The sequence below is a fragment of the Poecilia reticulata genome, chromosome 14 (genome assembly GCF_904066995.2).
Source record: "Poecilia reticulata chromosome 14, P_reticulata-male-v2, whole genome shotgun sequence".
Taxonomy (NCBI): Eukaryota; Metazoa; Chordata; class Actinopteri; order Cyprinodontiformes; family Poeciliidae; genus Poecilia; species Poecilia reticulata.
Window position 1 is genome coordinate 2,602,970 of NC_088843.1, and position 27,022 is coordinate 2,629,991.

At 38.2% G+C, this 27,022-nt stretch overlaps 1 protein-coding gene across 2 annotated transcripts in view; it reads left to right on the forward strand.

Annotated features, from left to right (window-relative positions):
- Positions 1-20,182, forward strand: part of gabra1 (gamma-aminobutyric acid type A receptor subunit alpha1) — a 31,240-nt gene extending 11,058 nt beyond the window's left edge. For both annotated transcript variants that reach the window (XM_008426914.3, XM_008426915.3), the window contains exons 5-10: positions 913-1,133; positions 1,907-1,989; positions 2,877-3,020; positions 3,173-3,325; positions 14,156-14,358; positions 16,354-20,182. In XM_008426914.3, the coding sequence (XP_008425136.1) occupies positions 913-1,133; positions 1,907-1,989; positions 2,877-3,020; positions 3,173-3,325; positions 14,156-14,358; positions 16,354-16,674 (1,125 nt within the window). In that variant the 3' untranslated portion in view covers positions 16,675-20,182. The remainder of the gene's footprint in view (positions 1-912; positions 1,134-1,906; positions 1,990-2,876; positions 3,021-3,172; positions 3,326-14,155; positions 14,359-16,353) is intronic.
- Positions 20,183-27,022: the final 6,840 nt, after the last annotated feature.

The following is a 27,022-nucleotide window of genomic DNA, read 5'->3' on the forward strand; positions in this document are numbered from 1 at the left end:
TAGAATGTTTTCAAACAGAACAGTTGTGAACTTTGCATCATACACTGGAAACCAATAAGTCTCATTCAAAGTATTTGAATGTTTTTATGTCCAGGAATGTGTGTCCTTGATTTGACATAATCCCATTTGATTGTACAGGCTGACATGCAGACCAGGAGTATTTTACTGTTGTGTTACGACAAGAAAAAAACATTAAAGAAGATTTTTTTTCCACCTGTAGCCTTTCTGTACCCTTCTCTGTTACCTTGAAGCTCCGTTTCAGTTCACACTAATTATCTTATAAGAACTAGAGTGAAAAAAGGAGAAACAGCACAGAAAGCAGGCTGTGAATTATTTTCTTATTCTAGTGGACAGTCGTGTGGAACCATTAAAATCTCAGCTGTTGTCATTAACTGGCGTGGAAATGAAGTGTCCTTCTAATTTTGTGTCCAGTGTCTCGTTTTTGTGATGAGTGCAATTTATATTACTCAGGGGAAAATATTACCTTAAGATAAATGCAAAGATTAATTTTTGTATTTACCAAACAATGTAATTGTAAATAGCTGGATTAAAAAAATATATATATATCCCATGCATGCATGTATTTGCAATTAACTATCCTGACAATGACTTTGCAAACAAAAAAATTGAAGGAATGGAAAGATAACCACACATATTACAGCACCAGGAGTAGAACAATGACTTATAACAGCTGAGGCATTAATTTTTGAAAACACAGCAGCTATAAAACTACTGTATAAACCTCTCTCTCTGCTAAATCCTCTCTATGTTTGCCATAGTAAGGTTACATGACTCAACATTTTCAGCTGTCAGCTATAGGTGAAGTCAGATAGAAGAGTTCTCCAGAACCGCAAGTATGCACTTTTGTTCACTTTGTGTTTCGTCTCTCTCTTACTCACCATTCACCCGCAGGAGTACACCATTGATGTCTTTTTCAGACAGAGCTGGAAAGATGAAAGGTTAAAGTTCAAAGGGCCCATGGCCGTGTTGCGTCTCAACAACCTGATGGCCAGCAAGATCTGGACCCCGGATACTTTCTTCCACAATGGCAAGAAGTCAGTGGCCCACAACATGACCATGCCGAACAAGCTTCTACGAATTACAGAGGAAGGCACGCTGCTTTACACCATGAGGTAGGCTGAGCTAGTCCACTGCTTTCACAAAGAATCTTTAAGGTTAATATCTATTTTATTTGTTGAAAATGAGATTTTATTAGAGACAGACATAATTTATCAGTTGCTGTAAAAGCAAATGGTAGATTACCAAGGTAGATTATTTTAGGTAGAATAGTTATATTCTGTACACTGCAAACTATGTTTGTTTTTGTGCAAAATTGGTCAATTTGCAAATCCTGAATTTATGACAAATCTGAAGTTTGTTTTTTGCAACAAGCCAGAAGACTAGATCTGAAATCAGAACTTGTATTGGCATCTTAGCACCATCCTTTAGAAAAAGATGGCTGAGTAAACCCTCATGACAGCACAGAACCTAATGCACACCACTGACTTGTGTTAATGTAAGACAGTACAGTTTAACATTTGCTTCAACCTGTTTAATAAGGGGGAGGAGAGGGAAGAGGCAGAGCCTGTATTGGTGGCACAGATGACTGAGATGGGGGTTAGATGGGAGATTAGTGTGTCACGGGTGGTCTGACACGCTGTTTTTCCACCAAGCCATAAGTAAACACAAGCTCAAAGCGCACGGAACTGGAACATTTCTGTTTGGGGGAATAGTGTTCAGCTTGAGTACTCACTCAGTGCTGATATAGTAAGAAAATATTTGTATGTTGCAACACATTCCCAGCTGCTGTTTGGCTGTAACACTTCATTTTAAAGGCTTTGGTTTCTTTATTCTATCCGCCATTATATCTTTGAATTCACTCTGTGATCTAAATGCTTTTTTCAAGGCTTACAGTGAGAGCAGAATGCCCTATGCATCTGGAAGACTTCCCTATGGACGCCCATGCTTGTCCCCTGAAATTTGGCAGCTGTAAGTAGCCTCTGCAGCCGAATACAATTCTACATTTCATGAACATACCAGATCCACATCTCCTCTCATCCCCCACACACACTTAAATATGTGTGTTGCTTGATGTGCCACTGCCTCCATATGAAGGAAAGGCAGTGTTCAACCTTTATAGACCTTCAAGACTCTCGCAGGCATGCAGCCTGCAGTATCTTCTACCAGAGCATCACACCAGCTGCTCACCGCTGACAGCTCAAACTGCCCTGCATCTTTCTTTAATAAACACAGATTCAAATAGACTGGACTTAGAAATGGATAATTATAGAAATATGTAATGGAGAAATAATAGAACCCATTCATACCAGAGTATGATACGGTAAATGAGTGTTGGGAGGCAAGAAAATATCACAAAAAACACCACGAGGACACTAAAGCAACAGAGACGTGAGCCATGCTACCTTTTTGCAATTCCAGCTGCACAGCATGTGTGAGAGTACCAAGCCTTAAATACCTTTAAACTGAACTCACTTGCTAAATATTTCAGTGATGAGCTCTCTTCCTCGCTCCGCAGTCTGCAGCTGAGCCATCTTTTCCTCTGCAGTGGCCGAGCCACACTGCAGCTTTGACAGGTTGGGTGGCCAGAAGGGGGGAAAAAAAACTGACTGACTTTGCTGCTTTAAGGTCACGTTACTCTGTTGGGACATTATTTTCTTATTTTGTTATAAGACAAGAATGACAGGCTGTGGCACAGCACAATGTGACGTCTCATATAAGAAGATGTTGGGTGATAACATATAGACCGGATGTCATTAGATGTTTTAATGGAAAATTGTTAGATAAAATTATATCTTTAGTTTTAAAACAAAAGAAAAACAACCAGAAGGAAACTAAATAACTTTTTCACTCCTTAGATGCCTATACCAGGGCAGAGGTGGTGTACGTGTGGACCAGAGGGGCTGCTCAGTCTGTAGTGGTGGCAGAGGACGGCTCCCGGTTAAACCAGTATGATCTGATGGGGCAGAGTGTGGATTCTGGCGTGGTGCAGTCAAGCACAGGTATATTTTAGAATTACAAAGACATCCCATGTCCCTGATTTTTAAATTCATTTTAAGTTTTTCACCCAGCTACGTTTCTGAATGTATAGTACAAGATAATTAGGTGCAGGGAAAATGTAACTTTGCTTTGTCTCTTATGTTGCTGAAAACAGGAGAGTATGTTGTGATGACAACCCACTTCCTCCTGAAGAGGAAAATTGGTTACTTTGTGATCCAGACATATCTGCCCTGCATCATGACAGTGATCCTCTCCCAAGTGTCCTTCTGGCTCAACAGAGAGTCTGTCCCTGCCAGAACTGTCTTTGGTGAGTTGTTGACTCTTTTCTCATCCTGAACACCTGTGCCTACAGAAATGAGCCAATCAGCACAAGGTTCCAAACTTGTTCCTGGAAATTCAGTGTGGATGATACAATAATGACACATCAAGCACTCGGTGCAGTAGGTTTGAGCACTGAACTGAATCATCTGGGATATCATTAAATAAAAGAGGCTTGGACGTAAATCAGCCTGTTTGTGCCAATTATAATGCCATACATCATTACACCTCATAGGGAAGGACTGCTGCCAATTCAGTGACTTAAAACATTTTAAAAGTTAGTTTATAATCATGACAACTGATTTTGATTTTACTGAATTATAATTTGGATCAAATAAATGGGATCCAACTACCCATTGAGTTTTGTCACTAGTTAAATTGATCCAAACTGGATTTGGTTCTAAATATCTGCATGTAAATTTGACTTGTTTGTAAAGTTATTTTAAATAATTTAAAATAATTTGTTGAAATTTGGTATCATTCAGATTGACATAAATTAAATTGATCTAAGCTGAATTAAAATTGAACAAATAATTTTTTAAAAATATCTTTTAATGAAAGTAAATGTCTAAAATTAAATATTTACTTTGAGTTTTATTCCATCGTAGTTCTTCGAAGGAAAGCTCTGATAAAAAAATCCATTGGCATAGCTTGTTCATTAGCATTAGCATTTGCTGCAGAGTGAAAAGCCCTTTTTAGAGACTTTTGCAAGGCTTTATTTTACTCCAAGTGAGTTTTTTTTTTTCCAAAAATGCAGCTGACCCATTGTAGTCTTTGGTGCGTCATAATATCAACTTTGATTACCTTCTTGGTTACAGATTTGGAAAGACAGTAAGCTGTGAAATATTGAAACGCTTTATCGCTTTAGAAAATGTTTTCTATCTTGCCAAAATTTTCGGAGCCAGGAGTGGATTTGCTTAGCCAAGCATGGCGGCAGGAAACCGGGGAAAATGGTCAGTGAGGCAGTAAACACCTTGAATGCACCATGACATGCTGTTTCTCATTTGCTGATCTTGTGCGCAAAGATATTTCAGAGGGCACAATAACTTCTTGAAGCAATGACAAACCGTATTATTAATGCAACTCCCCAAAAACTAATAGGTTTGTTTCCAAATCTGTCATAACAACAACAAAAGAAAAGTGTTAAAGGACATAAAAAAGATTAATAGGTCAATTGTTCCCTGCCACCAATCTTACTACACAATATTTCTATCCTCTTGTGTTCTGTTCTGTTTTGTGTTTGCTCCAATGGGGTGAAGAGTTGTAATGAGTTGTGGCTAGCTGCAGCAGAATTTAAGAAGAGCTCAGAATGAATTTACAATTACGTGCCCTGAATGGAAGATTACAAGTGTGTACGTGAATGTGCCTGTCTGTGTGTGTTTTTTGCTTGTGTGTGCATATTGCTTGGTTAATGTGGATGTGTGTTTGTATGGAATTAGTCTCTTTGGATATCTGGTGTGTATTTGCCTGTCTGTCACAGTAAAGTCTTACATAACACCAACCAAATGGAAAGCTCTTGCTAGTCTGCAGCATGCTCTACAGCAGCAAAGAGCAGCAGCAGCCGGAATGTCCTTGGGTTACCTCACCCTACGCACTTCCTTCTACTTTTTTCCCTCTTCCTCTCCCTTACTCACTCCTTCTCTCTTCATATTCTCCTCATTAATGCCCGTGTCTCCCATGGCCGGCTTCTTGAAGAGTCTCCTTGAATTGTTTCAGAACGGCCATATATTGCTGCACTGCCGTCTCCTGTACGTTTGGCATTCTTCTCGCAGTGTTTTAATATGCGTTTGTATGAGTTGAGGTGTGTATTCATGCGTGTGTGTGTGCTTGTTGCATGTGTGCCACAGCTTTCTACCTGCAGTGCTTGTCACGTGTCGAGGGGAAATGAGGATGGCCTAGATTAGATTCAAACTATCTAGGGCATGTATGTGTCCCCCATGCTATCAGGACTGGTTGTGCTCCGTGGGATTACATGCAAAACGTGTTCATGCATGCATCTAAACACAAAAAACACACCTGCTCTGAGCTGTATAAACAGATGTACACATTGCTTATTAAAACAACGTGACTCTTCTGAGTGTGTTGTTTTGTTTTGGGCATTAGCTGATAAGATATCTTTAAATATTCTCACCCTGTGACCTTTTTACACCTTTTGTCATGCCACATACACAGAATCTAATGGATTAACCTTGAGTTCTGTATGCTACATGTATTTAGCATGCCCTTTAGTCTGATGCCACTTACTGAATGAGACTCAGTGGAACCACCAGCATTTGAAGGCACCTAATTAGTAAAGTCTAATTTAATGTCTCTATAAATACAGTCATTCTTTTGAGGGACTTAGATGTTAGTGTGACTGCTATCTGAGAAAAATCCTACATGAATAAAATGTACTTCCTTCCTCGAAGAAGATCAAACAACAAAAAGCGCAGTTGAATTCAACATTTATGGCAGGGTTAGATTATAAAACTATATCCCAACTTTTGAACATTTGACAGTGTTAGGATCTGAAAATGAATAGGAAAGTAAGTGTATAAGATAATTAAACACCAACCTTCCTTTTATGGAGGAGTGACAAGAAGAAAGTCATTGTGAGAAGAAAGTCATTCCTGTTTGCTATTAACTACAAGCCATGTAGGAAATGCAATAATCTTGGGGAAAAAAGTGTTGTGCTCAGGTGAGACCTGTTACTTTTTGTCATTTTCCTAAAATAATTTCCTAAGCATTTTGGCCAACAAAAATCCCCTCTTCTTTTTTTGCCAAATGACATAAAATAGCTTTTGGCATCAAATGGCTTTGAACATTATTTTAGGAACGTGATGATATGCTATTAGTAAGAGAGATAAACTGGAAAACATCAGAACATCACTGTAAACATGATACCTGCACAGTCTGTCAATCTTTTTACTTGGTTGTTTTTATTATTAGCTGCACAGGTAAAGAGCAAATAAAACCTCAGTAATATGCTAAATTAAATAATTTAAATACTGATATTTTTGACAGATGAAATCAATGATTTTCTTTCTCTCAATTTCTTTTGGTTTTGCATATTGCTGTGTCACATGTGAGGAAATGTTTCATTGCAACTACCTGTACAATCTCAAAGTTTGCCAATAATTCACAATTAGAGAGGAGAATAAATAATGTTAAGTGCAACTAAAGCATAATGCATTCATAACTTTATTCTGAAGCGACTCCTCTTTAGTATGAATTTATTTCAGCTTTTGACAGTAAAGCACAGTGTTGTCTATTTCACCAGCGGGACCCATACTGAAATATAAGTTGTCACATTAGCAGCATAGCTGAGTCTAAAAATAACTGAGGGTATTCTACCTCATCAGGATCAGACATATATAAGTTACATAGTCACAACTGTTCAGTGTTTATTACTAAGTTTAGAGTTAGACCAATCAATCAAAATCAATAACATTTTATTTGTATAGCACATTTCAGCAGCAAGGCGTTTCAAGGTGCTTTACATAATTAAAAAACAAAATAAAAACAGCATGTGACATTGAATAAACAGTAAGAAAGGGATTTTGGAAAAAGAAAAAAAAAAAGAAAAGATTTTTAAAAAAGATAAAAACATACTTTTGTTATAGAATTTAAGCGCCTGTTGTCGCCTGTCGTCGCCTGTCGTCGCCTGTCGTCGCCTGTCGTCGCCTGTCGTCGCCGGACTCCGCCGTCCGTTTAACACAGGTATTATCCAGGTATTATCCAGGCCCCGTCATCTAACAGGACAAGGTCTCCAAGCTTTCCAGCACCTGGCTCCATCCACCCGTCACGCAATTTTTTGCGCTAGGACTTCGCCGACCTACACGGATTTTTGTGCACTATTTTTACCTGTTAGAGTCTAGAATTTACAGGGTTTTTCTGTGACCCTCAGTCACTCGCCACCTTTACATAAATAGATAAAAAGTAAAGATAAAAACATTAAGAACATCAAAAACCCGCACTCTAACCCTAATTTAGCCATAAGCAACTCTAAACAGGTGGGTTTTAAGTTGAGATTTAAAGGCACACAGTGTTTCAGCTGTTTTACAGTTTTCCGCCTCTGAAGGTTCGGGTCAGAGTCCATCACTACTCCCAGGTTCCCGGCTGATCGCTGGTTTTTAGTTGTAATAACCACAAAGCGATGCATAAAAGAGGAAAGATCTAAAGGACTGCGCCACAATTTTCAACAGCAAGACTATCACAGCATGGTGTAAATGGCACACATCCCAACCAGAAGTCTTTCCAATAATCCCTTAGAGTTATTTTACTGAAAAGAGCCATTGAGCTAGAAGTGTTTTATAAGATACCACATATAACAAAAGTATCCTCAACGCAACGTGGCTCATCTTAAAGTTTTCCGTAAACCTTTCATTGTGCACTGCTTGAGATAGATTTAGGTGACGTAAAATAATCTTGGTGTTTCTTTGTCTTAGTTTTTGAGCCACTGGCGTACAAAGTGTTATACACCAGGATCAGCACAGTGAGCCATGCCTAGTCACATAGCGTGTCCTGGGATATAGCCAGGGAAATTCCACAAAAACAATGGGAGAAGGAAAATAGAAACAAGAGGGCAATGTGTGATCCTGTCTTTATAAAGATTGCACCAATACAAATAGTTTTTTAATATTGTGCTCACTGTAGGAGAAAATGCTAAACTGCAAAGCCATGTTCAAGTCATTTTTTTCCCACTGCCACCTATTCACAACTTTGTTTCTTAAAATTCCTGCACACCATCAACATTTATTACTCAGTTTGCCGGTACTGCAAATAAATAACCACTGTCATGCTGTAAGATTTTCTATTACTATAGAGGTGATTGGGTGTCCAAGTCTGACAAAGAAAAAAGCAATAATATGAACAAATGTACTACTGAAATGACTGTTTAAATTACGTTATGTTACTATAAAACAAAGGCTATGCACATTTTTTTCCTGAAGTCTGCCCTATAGATGAATAGGCAATTTAAAAACACAGCAATGGGTAAAGTTATCTTATTTATCACAGTGCCGATTAAGAGGCTGATTAGTTTATAGCTAGTTTGGTGTAGTGGAAAACTGTTTGCAATTTATTTACTTGGAGTCTAAATGAAACCAGAAAGGAAACAGCCATTGATAGCGCTGATACGATGCTCTCCATCCTCCTAACTCTCTCCCTCCCTTCCTTCTTCCTCTGTTTCTCTGAGTCTGAGCTGTCATGGGGGCAGGGCTTGGAAGATTAGCTTGATTCTTTCTCTTCCGCTTTAAAAGCGATTGGCTTGGGATTTATTGACTCCCCCATTATGCTGTTTAATGTATCTGCTCATTAAGCAATAGTACCTTGTGTGAGAGTTTGTACCGAGTGTATTTTTACGCATACACTCATCTGCACACAGTTGTGAACTGGGCATGTTTGTTTTGCTGCAGCATGGTGGTTATATGTACATTGTTGCACTTGGTAAGTCACTGACTTTGTTAGAAATGCTGATGAATGTTTGTGTGCGTCTCTGGACGATTTACATCCTGCAGTTGTGGTGCCAGCACAGTCATTTAATCATCTGCCAATCAAAATGTCACTTTATTTATTCTTTTCCCATAACCAGAGATGATGCAGTGATGCTTAATGTAATTGACCTGAGAAACAATCTTATTTGACACTTATGTTATTGATAAAGCATGGAGTAGAGACAGCACAGTGGGAATGTTGACAGATTTCCAGCAAAGATCAGTTCCTTTTCAGACTGATTGAGGGATTGTAAATAATCAACTTGACAAGTCCCCACAGAGCAGCTATGATCATTGAATGACTCGATGCAGTCTGCTGGGTTTCCTTATATAGAAACTTTTTTCTACTACTTTGAATAATTAACTTAGCTTACTGTACAGTTTGACAACAAGGATCAGTGGGAATATATGTATGATTAAATTTAAGGATTTTATGTTAAGTATTTCAAGACATCTGTTGTGAATTCTTACTGTATGGATAAAACTGAATTGAATTGAATTCACCCACTTCATTAAATTCAACACTAATGTGCTCATTATGAAATAAAATGGTCTCCAAACTTATTATCATCATACTGCTACGAGAAAAACATAAATACTTACTAAATATTGTGTGAATGTCAACTGATTGTGTTCAACTGCATTTTTATAGCCTCCGTCTAAACTTTATGAAGAAGAAAGAAAATTTAAATATCAACATCCATCCATCCATTTTCTTACACCCTTGTCCCTCAGTGGGGTCGAGAGAGTTGCTGGTGCCTCTCCAGCTAACGTACCGGGCGAGAGGCGGGGTCACCTGGATGGGTCACCAGTCTGTCACAGGGCAACACAGAGACACACAACCATGCACACACACACTCACACCTAGGGGCAATTTGGAAAGGCCAATTAACCTGACAGTCATGTTTTTGGACTGTGGGAGGAAACCGGAGTACCCGGAGAAAACCCACCATGCACAGGGAGAACATGCAAACTCCATGCAGAAAGACCGGGGCTGGGAATCGAACCCAGAACCTTCTTCATTTATTCTTTTCTCATAACCACAGATGATGTTTATGAGTAAATATTTAAGATCATAGCACATGGAAAAGTCACAAATTATTTAATCAGTGGGTCGTCTGTCTAAATGTTATAAAGTTCTCCAAGCTTATTACTTTAAAGAGGCTTCAAGCAACCTGCCCTCTGAAATGTGTAAAATAATACATCAGTGTTAAATACTTAAAAAGTCAGCTTATTTCAATAATTGAATTATAATAAAACATAGATGCTCCATCTAGAAGTTGGGTCAATATCGTCTCATAGGTGAGAACCTTTCTGCCAGGGGAGTGAAAACAGCGTGAGTTTTGATAAATCAAACGGCAAACCTGCATATTGGGGTGTTATGAAGTCATGTTGATATTTTATGTATCTCTCTGACATCTAGATTGATCAATGGTTTGATACAAAACCTTGTGTCTTCACATCCTTCCACTTCTTCTAGGTAATTAAAGCTGTTGCATTATTCATGAATAAACTAGATGTGTATTTTCATTTTTAAATCTCAACATCTGTACCATCTTTGGTGCCAGGTCTTTCCAGCACCCAGAAACATGACTTATGTCACACCAAGAACTTTGGGTATGTTTCAGTCAGTAGGCTTTCCGCTGTACTGTTGTACTTTTGACCCACATTTTGATTGTCATGTCTGATTGGTTGTTTTCTCAGTCAAAACACTGTTTGAAAGACACTTCTGCTTGGAACCACTGAGCGTGACAGAAACACAAAGACATTTTCCTGGAGCCTTTGCTCTCGCTGACAGGGTTTCGCCTGTGGTTCCTCTCTGATTCAGGGCCTGGACATTTATTCGCTTGCTTGAGATTCGTCAGATTAGCAGAAAGATGTTATGACGGATGTTTTAAAAGAGAAAATAATCAAGTGATTGAAGAAAAGAGAAGAACTTTATCCCTTATTCAGAAGATGCATTTGATCTTGGGTACAATCTGTGATCAAGGTGACTTTAATGAATTTAAAGTACTTTCTGTGCTCTCACAACCCCCAAACACGTTGTGTCTAAACAGGAAGTCCTTATTATTTGATGCAATGAATGAATATATTATTTTTATTGCTAAATCATAATGTTCTCTTTTTCCTTTCCTCACCATCTGTGGTAAACATTGCAGAAAATAGGATACTTGTTTCCATGACAACAGAGCCTGTCAAACACACTAAAGTATACGAGATACTAAGAATGACAACACTTTTAAAGCAATAATAAAATACCAAGTGGAGTGGTGGTGCCTTCATCGTTCTCCAATTAAATTCCTGTTTCCGTGGTAAACAAGCTGAAACGTTGGCAGTCTGGTCTCACTGCTAATTTGTCACATCCAGCTTTCATATAGACGCACGATGTCCAGTTGAAAAGAGTGCATGTTTCAGGAAGTCTTATCTTAATCAAATACTTCCATTTCATTAGTATTTGGCTTTAAATTCAGCTGAGAATCCTGTAAAGCCCACATGTAAATCAACTGTTTAGTTTAAGAGACAAAATGTTCAAATAAAAAGGAACAAAAGAGATTGTGTTACATGAGAGGAGTTGAAAAAGTAAGTTAGTAAAAAAAAAAAAGAGTAAAAACAACCTCCAACACCATCTTTCCTACTTTCACATAAGTATGTAGGCGGGATAGATGGAAGAGGAGAGAAATACTTGGTCCTATTGTGAAAATTACTGCACTTGCACAAGAACGCAAACATCAAATAATCTCTCCTTAGAAAATCTACCAGATTTAGCAGCTTCACAACATTACATAATAACTATGATGGCGACATCACTTATTCTTACGGTCCAAAATAATTGGTGTTTCAATATTAACTGTTACATTAATTTGTGATACTTGTTATTGCAAAGCCTCTCAAAAGTGTCTTTACTCTTCCTTTTTTTTTTTTACATTTAATCTTAGTTCTATTATAATAGACAAACACAAACCTTTTTCAAGATTTTTAGCTTTTAAAAATCTAAAAACCAAGCTGAGTAAAAGCTTTGTTTAGCTACTTTTGCAATAATTATGACTGCAAGCATTCTGATGTATATCCCCACCAGCTTTTCACGTTAAAGTTTACACATGTTGTCCATCTGTCAGAGCTGACAGACTGGATCCCCACACCATTATGCTGCCAGCACCAGGTTTAATTGTGACAATGTTTTTTCAGGGTCAATGATGTAGTATTATTCTTCACTCACACAATGCATTTTTTATGTCGGCCCAGTAGTTTGATTTCGGTTTCATATGACCAGAGTTTACTCCACATGGTTGCTTTGGATTTGAATTAGAGGTGTGAGGCTGATTACAGATGTAACTTACATTTTGTAGATTTTTTTTGAGAACTTTAAGGATGTATACATTTTTTTTTCCACATCACATGGAATCCCAACAGAATACGCGGCAGAGTGTGACAATTATTGAACATTTTTAAAACGTGTGAATACATTTTCATGGCTCTGTGTGAGCAAACTTTTCCTTCAGATGATTTACTTCCATGCCTTCCTGTAAATCCTATTTCCAACACAGTGAAATGTAGGTGCAGCAGTTCCTGGTTGAAACAGAAGCGGTATTCCTTTTCCCTGGCATCTGTCCAAAAGGGAATGTTCTGCTGTTCAAATGGCCGCTCCGTGGAAGAGCCACAAATTTTGAAACAGTTTCCATATTTAAATTTAGTTCAACTGTTACCCCAAGCTTTAATTATTGTACATCCTAATGTGATGTTCTCGACACACATTGTGGATTATCTAATTTATATTAACAAAAAACCCCTGAAATGCAGCAGCAACCTAGATAAAACCGCACCAAGCCCAGCATTAGATGTTTATAGCTTAATGAGCTGGAAAGCAGCAACATTTTGGCTTCATGTTTCCATTTGTCAGGAAATCAAGATTGCACATAACAGCTCAGCACTTGGTGCTGTCCTGAGCACACTTGTGTATGGATTCTGTAATCAAGTTATTTTAATACAGCAACAATGTTCCTATAAGAAGATACGTCCTTGCTTTTGTTATTAAGGCAACCTGTTATTCCTTACTGTGGTCTCCTTCAAACGATGCAAAGAATTTTCTGGACGACTGCCTTGAGGTAGCTATAAAAAAATCAGCTCAATAAATATATTTGACCTACTTATTTGATGCTCACAAATGCGAGACTTAACTGGTCATACATCAGAGCTGTACTGTTTGCGGTGGGGTGAGGGTCTGTTTCAGACAAATCATTCTTTGCTGGCAATAGAGAATTGTTTGAGAGAAAAACACCTTTCTCATTTTATAATATAATATGTAATCCACATGCAGCATGTGTGGATCGGTATTTTCAGCGTTTTTGATAACATCTGAAGCCAGCTGTTCCTGATGATTGTCTACACATCTGCAGTTGGCTGTTCTAAAATGAGCACTGCTCTATTAGATACGGTCTGACCCAGTTACTCCACTGCTTCATTATGTCTCATCATACCTTTGCGTGGCTGATTTAGTAGAGCAATATGATTTTCTAGATTTGACACACTGCACTTTGTGTCAAGCCATTTTATTTCAAAATGAATAATTTTTTTTATTAACCCTTTTTTGTAGTTGCATAATTAGATACATTTTGTCTGAAGGTATTAATTTTGGGTGGAGGGGATGGGAGTGAGTGTGTTTTTCATCTCCGGTACTTGGTGAGTTTAGTCATGAATCATATGTTCTTTCTCTTGTATAAATTACAAACCTCCATTTCTAGTGAGCTGGAAGGGAGTCAGAAACGTCTGTTAAACTAGGTGGAAGTCTGCATTTTTTTAACGGTATCGTGAAAATAGATATGTGAAGTCGGCAGCTCTAAATATCCTTTTCTTTGATAATAGGCAGGATGTAAAAGGGAGCAAGTCAACATTGTGTTCTTGAAGTTTATGGAAGATACATGTGTTTGTGAGTGTAAAAAGGTTATGTTATGATGGCTGGATTAATGATAGCCAAGCCTCCCTGATGGGACCACATGGGTCTGAACGCTGTAATCTACACTGCTCATTATTTTCTACATAATTTTGCTTGATTCTCATCTCTTTTCAATGCTGTGTCTGCTTTCCATCTCTGTCTGAAAATCTCCATAATGCAAAGCCTAAAATGCCAAGACTGTCAGCTGCTTATATACTTGGCTTGTTTTTATATTTGATCAAGTAAATTCATGTCCCAGCTTCCAAAATGTTGATACTTTACGAATCATTTGCAGTGTTACAATGAAACTCGTTTTGTTTTATCGTTCCTTTTAAACGCTGTTTGTAACTGACATTCTTCATGCATTTATAATCCACGTGACGGTTATCATTCTCATCGTTTTATCTCCCTGCAGGAGTGACCACTGTCCTGACCATGACTACTCTCAGTATAAGCGCCAGGAACTCTCTCCCTAAAGTGGCCTATGCCACAGCTATGGACTGGTTCATCGCCGTCTGCTACGCCTTCGTCTTCTCTGCCCTCATTGAGTTTGCCACAGTCAACTACTTCACCAAGAGGGGTTATGCTTGGGATGGAAAAAGTGTGGTCCCTGAGAAGGTACTTATTCAATGTTAGCGGCTCTCTGTATTAGCAAATGGGTTTTTTTTTTTATTTTGTGTTGTTTTCCCTTCATCTCTGGATGATGTTGCAATAAAAGATGAACAAATATTCTATTGCTATATTAAATATAAGAAAATATTGTATGTGTTCAGCTGAACATATCCTTCCTCAGTCTAGTAAAATATAAAACCTTCACACAAGCATTGTAAGAAATGCTTCTTAAAGACATAATCATTTTTGATAATTGCTTTGCAAGTTAGTTCAGGAGAGCATTTTGTTACAGTCTGTACATCATCTAACAGAAAGTGCTATTTCAGAAACATGACATGAACATTAATAGTTTAGTGTTTATCCTGAGCTTTCTGCTCTACTTGTCTGCATGCTGTAGTTAGCAGCACCAAACACCGAATCCTCCAGCCAAAAGAGAACAAAACCAAACGATAAATACTTTTCTATCATCTTAGAATCGCTTAAAAGATTGTACTTAAAATTAGACGTCGTTATTATATGCTTAACGAAGGATATAAGGTTATTTCAGTATTTATTTAAATACTTCACAGTGCTGTTTTCACACACAATGTTCAGCCTTAACCTTTACTGGTCGGCTGATATTCGGGTGGGATATCCGGGATATTCCATTAGTTTGATATTCAGAAACATTTTTGCATGACAAAAGAGAAAAACAAAACAAAAAGAAAAACAACGGTACAAGAAGGAAACATGTTCTCGTCGCACAATATATAAACATTAATTTAAATTTATTTACATTTTTTAAATGTTTATTTCACATTTTATTCATTTGTTGGTACTTTTAACCCTTTAAATCAGAAGTAGATCTCAGTAAACTGGCATATGCTTTCTGATGAGATTCATTTGGCAAATTCAGGTTACCTTCTGAAAATAACCTTTAATATTCCCTCATTTCTGTCTTAACAATATTTATTTACTGGTCCAATATAATATTCAAATCTCCTTAAATATGTTTTAATTAGCATTAAGAAGAAAGTCATTAAAACTAGAAATCAAGGTTTATAAACAAAGGTTTGCGTGTAGTAACTACATATAATGTGTAGGGCTGTTGTAAACGATTATTTTAGTAATCGAGTAATCTATAGATTTTTCTTACGATTAATTGCGTAATCGGATAAAAACAATTATGAAATAAAATATTGGTAAATCTTCCATAACACCAGTGTTACTATCGGATATCAACATCAGTCTATTTTTTCCACCTTTGAGCTTCCCTACCAGTTACGTTTTTTGTAGACCGGGGGAGCAACACGGGATATTTACGGCTCCTCCGTTCAGAAACTCATCTACCAGCCATGTTCCGCCTCCCGTTTGTTCAGACCGGGATGATATAAGTTTATTGTGCGGTTCGTCCGTAAAGCTGCTCTTACCCTGTAAGCATCAACCCTCAGCCGCCCGCCGTGTTCAGTCTCTCCGCTCACCTGTATAAATCCTCCTCAACTTCTTCCCGCCGTTCAACCAGCAGCTCCGGAGCAGAAAGGCTGCCGAACTCCCGGCATCGCGCCGGTCATTTTAAGGATGTTTATCGGTCCCACAAAAACGATGAAAACCCAGAATTATCACCAATCAGTAAAATCCCCGCGGGCCGAACTTGAAGATTGGACGTTATGCCGCTAACACGTAGCTTCCGTCAACAACTCAGAGGCGGAAGTCAGAGCTCCGCGCAACGCAAATAATGTTCCGGCTGAAACACGGTGCGCTAAATGATAAAACATAAATTAGCGAAGCTTCGAGGCAGGTCAATTTTCCTCGAGGAATTTTAATAATCGAGGTACTCGAATCACTCGAGGAATCGTTTCAGCCCTAATAATGTGTTTTACATAATGACAAATGAGAGTTATAATTTATTGCCCTTTCTTACCCAGTGAAAAAGTTTCTCTAAAACATGTAATTTCTTTGTAAATTGAAGTTTTGATATGCTTTTGCTTTTCCTCCAATTCTTTCTCTAAAAACCGCAATCAGCAAAAGAAGAAGAAGGAGTCTCTCCTGAAGAAAAACAACACAACGGCCTACCCGCCCACCACTGCTACACCCTTCGCACCCAATCCAGCCAGGAACCCGGGATTAGCCACAATCGCCAAAAGCGCTCCTCCACCCCCAGATGAGCCCAAAGAGGAGCCGAAACCCAAACCCCCTGAGGCCAAGAAGACCTTTAACAGTGTGAGCAAGATAGACAGGATTGCCAGAATAGCCTTCCCCCTGCTCTTTGGAACCTTTAACTTGGTCTACTGGGCAACCTACTTGAATAAGAAGCCCAAATTGCAGGGCGTCAATCACACCTAATTCATCTTTTTGTCTTTTTGATTTATTTATTTTTTTTCTTAATCCTTTTACAAAAAAAGTGGTTATTTTGAGATAAACATTGCGTCCACTCTGGTTTGAATACCCACTTGTTGCATTGCTTCTGTGTTTACCTAAATTTTGAAGATTTCAAAAGAAACAATATAGAAAAAAAAAAAAGATAAATTCAGAGTTTTGAAAGGGTATCGTTCAGGTCCAAGAGGATGCTACTACAAAATGCTACTAAAAATATTTAGCCAAGAGAATGCTATTCTACCACTTCATAGCCCAGGTTTTTCTGGGGCAGTGTTTTTGTTTGTTTCCTTGCGTAAGTATCTCCCTTTTTTTGTTTCTTTGTTTTCTTTAACCTATTTTAAAGTGTGGAATTACAGACAGTAAAGAGGCACCTGTGAATATGCATGGGCAGGAAATTTTATGATTTCTATTTATTTATTCTAAAATTAGACCCGTGTGGACTGATGGCTTGGGTTATTTGATGTCACAAGTGTAACGCTCATTCTTTTTCAAATATATCTTCCATTCTAGGTAGAATGTTTATTAGATTGTGTCATTCTTGAAAAAAAATATTTTATTGTTTCTGCAATAGCAATAAAACATGTCTCAGTGGACACAGTTTATTTAGAGGACAAAACATACAAAGTTTAAATCACCTGTGCTCAGAACTGAAGATATATGGATTTAATTTCACTGCATTGTAAATACTACCAAGTGTTAGAGATGTCTTTATTATGATTAAGCTTTGCAAAGTGTAACTAACGGGGTTTTAACTGAATCAATGGAAAGGTCAACTTTTTCATTCTGATTCTTTTTACAAATGGAGCATAAACTGAGTTCATTCATTTTTGAGTGACTGTTTCTCACCTAATCTGCATTTCATGCTAAATTGGTTTAACTGAATTTAAACACCATTCAGCTGGGTGTTTGTGACCACACCACCAAACGCACCAATAAAATCCTTTCTAATGATGGCAAGTTGTAGGCAACAATCTAGAACCATCGCAAATTCTCTGAATTAAACATGGCATTGAGTTTATTTAATAATTTTGTTTACTTTTTGTTTCTGTTGGAGTCTTTAGGCTGGGGCCTCCTTTGCTAATACAGCATTTGTAGAAAAGTTTAGTTAGCATGTGGTGGGGCACATTGAGATGGAGGAGAAGTGCCTTTATCATTTCCAGAATTCAAGCTGTGATGGATTTGTAGATGGGCGGCACGTCTTTATTTTCCATCCCACTGAATCCCCACGCTGACCACGTTTACTACAGTTTCCAGATTCACTGGAAAGAAAATTGAGACATAATACTCAGAAAGTACCAGCTACACTGCCTTTCAGTATCACATGCCCCGTTTGGAGTCATTTTGTTGCTGCTTGTTTGGTGAGCAACAGCAAGAGACAGGGACAGAGAACGAAGGAGACAAAAGGGGGAAAAAGACAATGAGTTGAAGTGGCACTGTAATCTTAGGTTAGCCGGCGCTGTGTTTCTCAAAGAGGACTTGTCTTGTAGTTCAACGATAGTGCAGAAGATGAATATATTTTTGTAGCATGATGTCAATCCCTCTTCCAAACAACATAAAGTGGAAAGAATGTTTTCGTTTGGGTTTGAACATTGCTTGCTTCTTTTTCTTCTTTTAAATTAAAAAGACAGGCTTTTAGGAAATGCTTCTCCTCTGACGTGACATGTAAAGGTTTCTAAACAGTCCAATTTTTAATTATGTTGATGTAGCAATATTTATTAGTAAGGGCTTTTCTTAGGACCTGAACCTGACACTCAGTCTGGGGGTGATATCCATTGTAGCTTTACACTGACCCATCTGTACTTGTAGTTTCATTTGTGCTGGGCATGGACATTTATTAAATACTTTTGATATGTTGGTAAAATTACCAGGCTTTATGTAACCATCTTGCTTTGTGAAGCCTTTGGCTTCAATTCTGACCTTCTTTGACAAAATGTGGAGTACCACAGCACTGCTTTGTGGACTCTCAGTGTGCTGTGCTGAATGTATTTTACATGGGATTGAATTAAGCCACACACACATATAAGAACCGTGGAGAGCCATCTCTTGCAAAACATCAGTACCCCTTGAACATTTTTACATTTTCTTGTGCTAGCAAACTTTAATGCATTCCTTGAGACTTTACATGATAGACCAACACAGTGTAGTGCATAATTTCCAAATAAAGGGAAAGTGACATGTTTTTATTTAAACTCAGACATGCATTTGTATTCAACCCCCCCCAAAATTAATACTTTGTGTTCTCTACTAGATCTGCATATGGAGCCAATTTCTTTTCAACTCCTTTTTGCAAAGTAGTTCAAGATTAATCAGAATGGATTATGAGTGTCTATGAAAATCAATTTGCAGTCTTGCCACAGATACTTGGAGCATCCAGCCAACTCTTGAGTACTTTTGCATTCAATTAGCTTTTCTTCCTCTACTGCAGTTTATTTTTTAACTACTCTGACCATCTTCCCACATTTTTCAGGAGACATAGATCCTCACATCACAATACGAGTATGAAAGGAAGTAACTGCCATAACCATGTTTCACCATGGTAACGGCATAGAGTTTACTCCAACCTTTTCCTGTTGTGTTCCTTGTGTCCACTAATGTTCTGAGGCCAAACCACCAAGGCCTCAAAAACAGCTCGGTTTGTAATGACATTAAAATTCACAGGTGAAGTCTGTTTGCTAATTAGCTAATCGCTAATTGGCTCCTGAAAAAAATTGGCTGCACTGGATTGTGTTTAGGGTAATCAGAGTAAAGGGAGTTGAATGCTTTTGCATCACACAAAATATTTCTTGGTAACAAACAGCTGTTACATTCTGCTTCAGAAATGTGCCACTTGTGTTCATCTATCCCATGAAGTCTTGCTGAAATACATTAAAGTGTGTGGTTGCTTTGTGGAAAGGTTTAAGGTGTATGAACACTTTGCAGAGGATTACATTTTTTGTGTTGTGCTGTTAAAAGATCACATTGCTGCCAGAAGGAATCCGAATAAGAGATTAGTGATTTCTCTATTATATTTGCATCACAGTTACAATCACTACTAAATTTATCCCTGAATGGAACATTTTAGCAAGCGTATGCAGGCAGTCCACTGTTCACGGCCTCTTTACCTACATGCAGAGGGCCAAGCGATGTAAGGTTCAGGATACAGAGTTGTACAAAGATGTTAGAATTCTAAAAAAATGTATTTATGTTTATTATCATGAAGAAATATATATATATATATATATATAGATATACATATGTAAAATACATAAACATACAGCGTTTGATTATATTATTGAAGATATTACAAGAGAAGATGATGAATATTGTTTGTATTATCAATTTATTGTTATGCATTTTGCACATTTAAAAAGAACAATAACATTACATTTATGTAGTTGGCTTCGTGCTATGCAAGGACAACTTTGAACTGCTTCATTGACCTTTTTCTCCATAACCATTAAGCTTTAGATTTACAAATTATAATGAAAAGAAAATAGCTTAGCTTTTATACCAGCTATTAGCTTCTTTTTTTTTTTCCTTCCAACAATGGCCATACAGGGTGACATTGAAGAACACAGTGGATTATCTCTTTTGTTTGTGCTTCAGATTTGTCTTTGGTTGAGAGGAAAATGGCTTTTATGGCCAATTGCACTTTTTCTCCAGAGTTGTGCAATAAAAGGATTGAGCCGAAAAAGTCAGGAGCAAAACTGTAACAAGATTTCTTTGTCTAAAAATTTGTGTTCAAGTTCTAGAATGATTTCTTTTTTGTACAAAAATGAAGGAAGGCAAACATGTTTTCCTTTTTTTGTTTAATAAAACAGTACTTATGTTATTCACTTAATTTCCTAAATCAAAAGTACTTTTAAATCCAACATAGTTTTTGACCTTACATGTTAAAATGAGAGTATAAATGTGAATTTTCTACAGCTTGAACGTTTTCCACCAGAAGCATAGTATTCAAAGAGGGAAAAAAACAAAGATTAAATACCATGTCTGAGTATATATTATTGTGGGTTTTTTTTTTTTTGCCAGGTCTGAAAATACTAATTTTGTTACATTTCAGAATGTGAAACATAAGACACAGTACAGTCATGAGCTTCCTATTACCTTCACTCATTTCATGATGTAAATATCACATTCTTACGGGTCCATGGCGGTTTTCATCATTGCAAACATGCTTTCCAACAATGAGTCTTTTGGTTATTCCTAGATTCCTACTGGAATATTTTTTCTTGTATTTTTATCAAACATGATATATTCTAATTTTCACTGAAAAGAACTTCAAATGTAGTAATTTTCTAAAGCACAAAAGGTCGATTAGGGTGAATGAAAACAGAACAAGATTGAATCTATATGGACATTATAAACACACAAAATGCACACGAGCTCACATATCCACATGCAGTACATATGCTGGTAGTTCAGTGATACTGATAGAGGGTTGTGATTGATGTAGATGATTTGGTAACCTTCTGTAAATGTTCTCTTTTTGTTTCTTTTGGTTATGATATGGCCCTGTAAATCCTGATTCTCTGCATTAGTCTTTAAATAAAAAGAAAACAAATGACTGGTTTGTCTGCTTCTGTGGATCACCAGACAGATGTAAAATTATTTATTATTAAGATGAAATACCACATGTTAAGTTTTTAAGTGTTAAGCTGAAAACTCCACAAGTTACATTAAATGTTTTTCTTACTATTTACCACACAAGCAATTTAACAGAAAAAGAAAATTAACATGAAAATACTCATTTTATTGCCAAAGATTTGTCTTGGTGGTAACAAAACTTTGTGTCAGAATGTATCGATAAAACCATTAAACTGTTAAAGTATCAATCAATAACTGTTTGTTTCAGCATTCAATTAAAATTAAATAATATTGAACATCTTTTCATCGGATCTGCGGCCGTATGTCTTGGACACTCGGGTGAAGAGAGGTGCGGAGCTGTCCACTGACCACTACCTGGTCGTGAGTTGGCTCCGGTGGTGGGGGAGGAAGCCGGTCAGACCTGGCAGGCCCAAACGTGTAGTGAGGGTCTGCTGGGAACGTCTGGCGGAGTCCCCTGTGAGACGGAGCTTCAACTCTCATCTCCGGCAGAACTTCGAGCATGTCCCGGGAGAGGTGGGGGACATTGAGTCTGAGTGGACCATGTTCCGTACCTCCATTGCCGAGGCGGCCTGTTGGAGCTGCGGCCGCAAGGTTGTTGGTGCCTGTCACGGCGGCAACCCTCGAACCCGTTGGTGGACACCTTCGGTGAGGGATGCTGTCAAGCTGAAGAAGGAGTCCTATCGGGCCTTTTTGGCCTGTGGGACTCCAGAAGCAGCTGATGGGTACCGGCGGGCGAAGCGGCATGCGGCTCGGGTTGTCGCTGAGGCAAAAACTCGGGCGTGGGAGGAGTTTGGAGAGGCCATGGAGACAGACTTCCGTACGGCTTCGAGGCGATTCTGGTCCACCATCCGCCGTCTCAGGAGGGGGAAGCAGTGCAGCACCAACACTGTTTATGGTGGGGATGGTGACCTCAACTCGGGACGTTGTGGGCCGGTGGGCAAAATACTTCGAAGACCTCCTCAATCCCACCAACATGCCTTCTGTTGAGGAAGCTGAGCCTGGGGACTGGGCTGGGTTGGGCTCTCCAATCTCTGGGGACGAGGTCGCGAGGTGGTCAAAAAGCTCCTCTGTGGCAGGGCCCCGGGGGTGGATGAGATCAGTTCCTTAAGGATCTGGATGTCGTAGGGGTGTGTTGGCTCACGCGACTCTGCAATATCGCATGGAACAAGTAAGTTAATGCCAGTAAGTGTGCAAAATGTAAGTGTATAGGAAGAATCTGGAGAGCTAGATCTAGAAGAGCAATATCAGAGACGTGTGGTCAGGGTGAAGAAAATCACAAAGTTTCTTCAACAGGTTCAGTTCAGGAACAAACTCAGCATCCTCCTCTCCTGTCCCCAGCCAAGCTGACGTCCCTCAGTCCTTTGACTCACATCTTTTCTGTCACTTGTAAAGTGTTTCATCCTTCATCTCAGCATTGGGCCCTTCTACTTTAACATATTTGTCCTCAACTAATTCAGGAGACTCTGCTGTGCCCATTGCTTCGTCTGTCACCCGTCTGTCTCTGGAAGAGAGATTGAACCAGAACCAGGCTGCAGGCCCAGATGGTGTCAGCCTAACAGCTGCAACAGTCTGTGCAGAGCAACCAAAGACAACTCACCCATCAGTTCTCTGACTTCAGACTTGTGGCTGGAACATCCCACCATTCAAGAGAGAGTTTTGTTAGACCATCGGTTTAAGCAAACAATCACATATCTGGAGCCACTGCAGTTTGCTTATAATTCAATAGTGTAATTATTACATATTAAACATCAGTAGTTTTAAGATAAATAAATTACTTTTAATACGATTCACAACACTGTTAAATGGAGTAATGTGTTAAAGACATTCTAAATGACTATAAATAAGAAAAATAAGCCATTTTGCACAACACAGAACTTTTATTTTCTTGGTAATTGTTCAGCTTCTGCTTTTGCTGCTTTGGCTTATGATCCTTCGCCTGATTCTTGTCTTCATCTACCTTGCATGAGAATTCAGGTGCACTGGAACATGTGCTTCTTCCTTAAAAGCATGTGAGCTACCAAACCCTCCGAGTGTTATGTAATACAGCTGCCTCTGCCTGGCAGAAGCAGAGAGAGTTGCCTTTAACCGTCTTTAGTTCTTCTCCTCTTTAACCTCTGTCAGTGGATTTTTTTTCTTTGTAAGATCTCCCATCTGTGTGTGTGTGTGTGTGTGTGTGTGTGTGTGTGTGTGTGTGTGTGTGTGTGTGTGTGTGTGTGTGTGTGTGTGTGTGTGTGTGTGTGTGTGTGTGTGTGTGTTTGTCAAAAGGGATAGAACGGGGGACAGGACAGACATTGGGGAAGAGGGTGTGTCATAAAAATTGTATTTCAACCCTTAATGCTTCACATGCATATAAACTTTTTCTTCCTGATCTGGGATTAGAGACACCAAAACATTGGTTGAATAACTTTTGACAGATACACAGCTTAGAAGTGGTTTTGTTTATCTCCTGGTTCAGGGGTCTCCAAAGTCCGTCCTCAAGGGCCAGTATCCTGCATGATTTAGTTCCTCTTCAGCATGTCATTGCTCTGCAGAGACCTGCTAACAAGCCATCATTTGATCCGGGTGTGTTGAACCAGGGAGAGAACTAAAGAAAAAAGTAAAACATGCAGGATAGTGGACCTGGAGGACTGTCCTAGTTTCAATAAAAAGGCCGATCCATGCATTTATCAAACCACTATCAGCTCTGCAGGAACACAGAGAAACTGGAGCCTAACCTCTCTTTTGCCCAAACATGAGGACAAGTGGACTATCTTTATATCTATACATCTTAAAATTGAAAAAAATAAATAAAATACGTCATAAATTATTGGGGTTTTTTCTCTACTGCATTAAATTAGGTTACAACAACCCTGTATTCTGTAAGAGCATCATATGGGTGCAGAACATGATCTGATGAATATGCTACTAATTAATGCAACAAACTTTAAGGGAATGTTTGGAGTCGAGGATTAGAGGTGGGACAATTAAACTGTTTTAAAATTATTGCTTGTCAAACATGAACCCAACAAACAAAGTCTTAAATGATGTGGACACATTACACAATACAGCTTTTGCAAAAATAAGTCTTTTATTCAATTATATTAAGAATTTCAAATGTCCAAATTAGTGTATTAGATTCTTCAGATCAACAAGATTTCAAATTCACTCTTTTCTCACTCACACCCAAGTTTTATTGAGTCATGTTTTTTCTTCAGGGCTTAATTCCTAAGCAGCAACCAAATCAGAGCCTCACATCTCCCATGATTTCTACTAGTCTTCTCCTTTCTTGCTCATTCTTCTTTTTTTCAGCAGCTCACTTCCACCGATTTCCTCCCGTCTCTTTTCCCATTACATTGCAGAAGACTCCATGGATTGCTTGGCCAGCAGCAAGAATCTGTGATTAATCTCACTCTTAACTTGTACAACTAATTGACTAATTGAAGAAAGTAACAAAAATGCAAGTGTGCAGAATTCCTAATTGCTCTACATCTTGTCCTCCAAAATGGTATAAGCCTCTACAGTGACTGTTTTTGTCTACATATTTTTAAAATTCCCTATATAAACACAGAAATGGCTATTTAAGTTTCAAACTCTGACTTGCAGTGAAGTGGCAAAAATAATAAAAAAAACAACTTCTAGCTTGATGTAGACTTGCACTCCTTGTCTGTGACTTGAGTCTTAGTAACATTTTTATTTCAGGTAATAAACAGTGAAAAGAAGCCGGCATCTGAACAACAGATTGCAGTTGCTGCACATTTTTACTGTGAAAGGATGTGGTTGATAATTAACCAGTGATGTTTGGTGATTACTGATCAGAACAACATGAACTAACCATGTTAGTTGTAACTTCATTGTGAGGACCACATGGATGTCTTTCCATCTTAATGCTGTATTGACATTGATCATTTGAGAGCAAGTTAAATAAATATCTTTATTTTCTTCTTCCAGAGCCACAGGAACAGGCAGCCTGTTTCAGCAGCCCTTCTCATTCCTAAGTTTTATCTTTTCTCCGTTTATTTTTAGATGTGTGCTTCCCTTTCTTCCATCTTGCTTGTTTACACAGTATGTCAGCTCCCTTTAAAATAACAAACAGGGGTTAGAAAGGGAAGCATTCTGTCTCCTCTTTTTTTAACGTAAACATGGATGATTTTAGTGGGTGCAAAACTGTGGGACAGGGTGAGACCATAATTAACCACCTCATGAATGCTGGTGATCTAGTTATTTTGGTTTTCAGAAATGATTGAGGACCTGCTCACAATATGGTCAGGAGTCTGGCGTTATGTACAATGTACTAAAATTTAACATGATTTTTTTTTAAAAGCGGGATGAGAAGCTGGTACTTCCTGACTTCTCTTTATCTGGTGCTGTTCTTGAGGTGTCTGCTTCTGATAAATACCAAGGACATTATATAACTGCTGGTCTGACTGATGACCCAGACATTTACAGACAGCGTTGTTTAAAAGATTTTTAAAATTTGAAACAGGTCAAATTGACCCGTAACATAATAGGAGGGTTAATAATTTACATTAATTCACCGATAGATGTTTTAGCAGGCTATGGATGCTTTGGGTAATGATGTGAGACGTACTGTAAATAGTACTGTAGCTGGACTGGTCTGCAGAGGTTCCTTGTTGATGCCACAAATCTATAAAAATTATGCTTTTTCCAAGTTCAGATGATTGTTGGTTTGCACATTAACCAATGTGAATACAATGACAGAAATGAAGTTTAACATTTAAGATTTGTGGATCAGACCTACAATTTAAAAAAAACATATTTATCATTCAATTATTGCTTCTGATTGTACTTTACTGGTCAAATACAATGCCATTCAGTCGTTCTTCATTGATTTAAGCTTTTGCAGTTGTACGTCCTGCCTCAAAAGGAACTATATTTAGGGCTTGTACGTTCCAAGTCAGTTAAGGTTTTTCATCTGGAAGTTTGTCAGTTTTGCAGAGGGATCCATTGTGGAAAACAGGCCAAATGTCTTTCTACAAATTCAAACGCAGTAATGTGGATGGATGAAATTGGTATGTAGAGCCAAACAAGAAAAAAGAAAAAAGTTATGCTTGGTGATTGAATTTGATTCTTGTGCCCTTTGAGCGGCTATTTATCTTCCAGAATGGATGGCTTGAAAGGGGCATGCCAGGGTAACAAGATATGATTGAATGGCAATGTTTGGCTGAACAGCAGTGAGGCCTTGTGAGCTGGAGACCTTGTTACAGATAAGCATGGCTTCTGTAGGTTCTAACAAGGGACATCTAGAAGGCTTTGCAAAGAGAAGGTCAATTTGGATATGGGAACGGATGGAGAAACGTAGGGAGAGGAAAGGTAAAAGAAATGAAGAAAACTTGTGTGCAAAGAATAAAAACGCAAAGTTCCATCAGAATCGCTGAAAAGTAAAACAGCTCAGATCAAACAAGGCATGAAACAAAGTAAGGCGGGGCTCACTGTGACCATGTGACCATGTTTTATTAAAGGGTGTAAAAGGGTGACGTTTACTTTCAAATGGGTCTTCTATTTCAAAAGCTTTCTGTGCAGTCTGTACATTTGTAAATGTTTTAAAACTAGCTGTCTTTTCTTTTCATTGTACAAAATGAACAACTTTATGTTGCTGTTTCACATTAAAATCATATTACTAGGGTATAGTATTGTATGGAGAGGTTATTTGATGCCAGTGCAGTGATTTGTAAATAATATTTTAGACTGTTAGGCAAAGGTGAAAGAAAAATTCATCTATAAATCATTG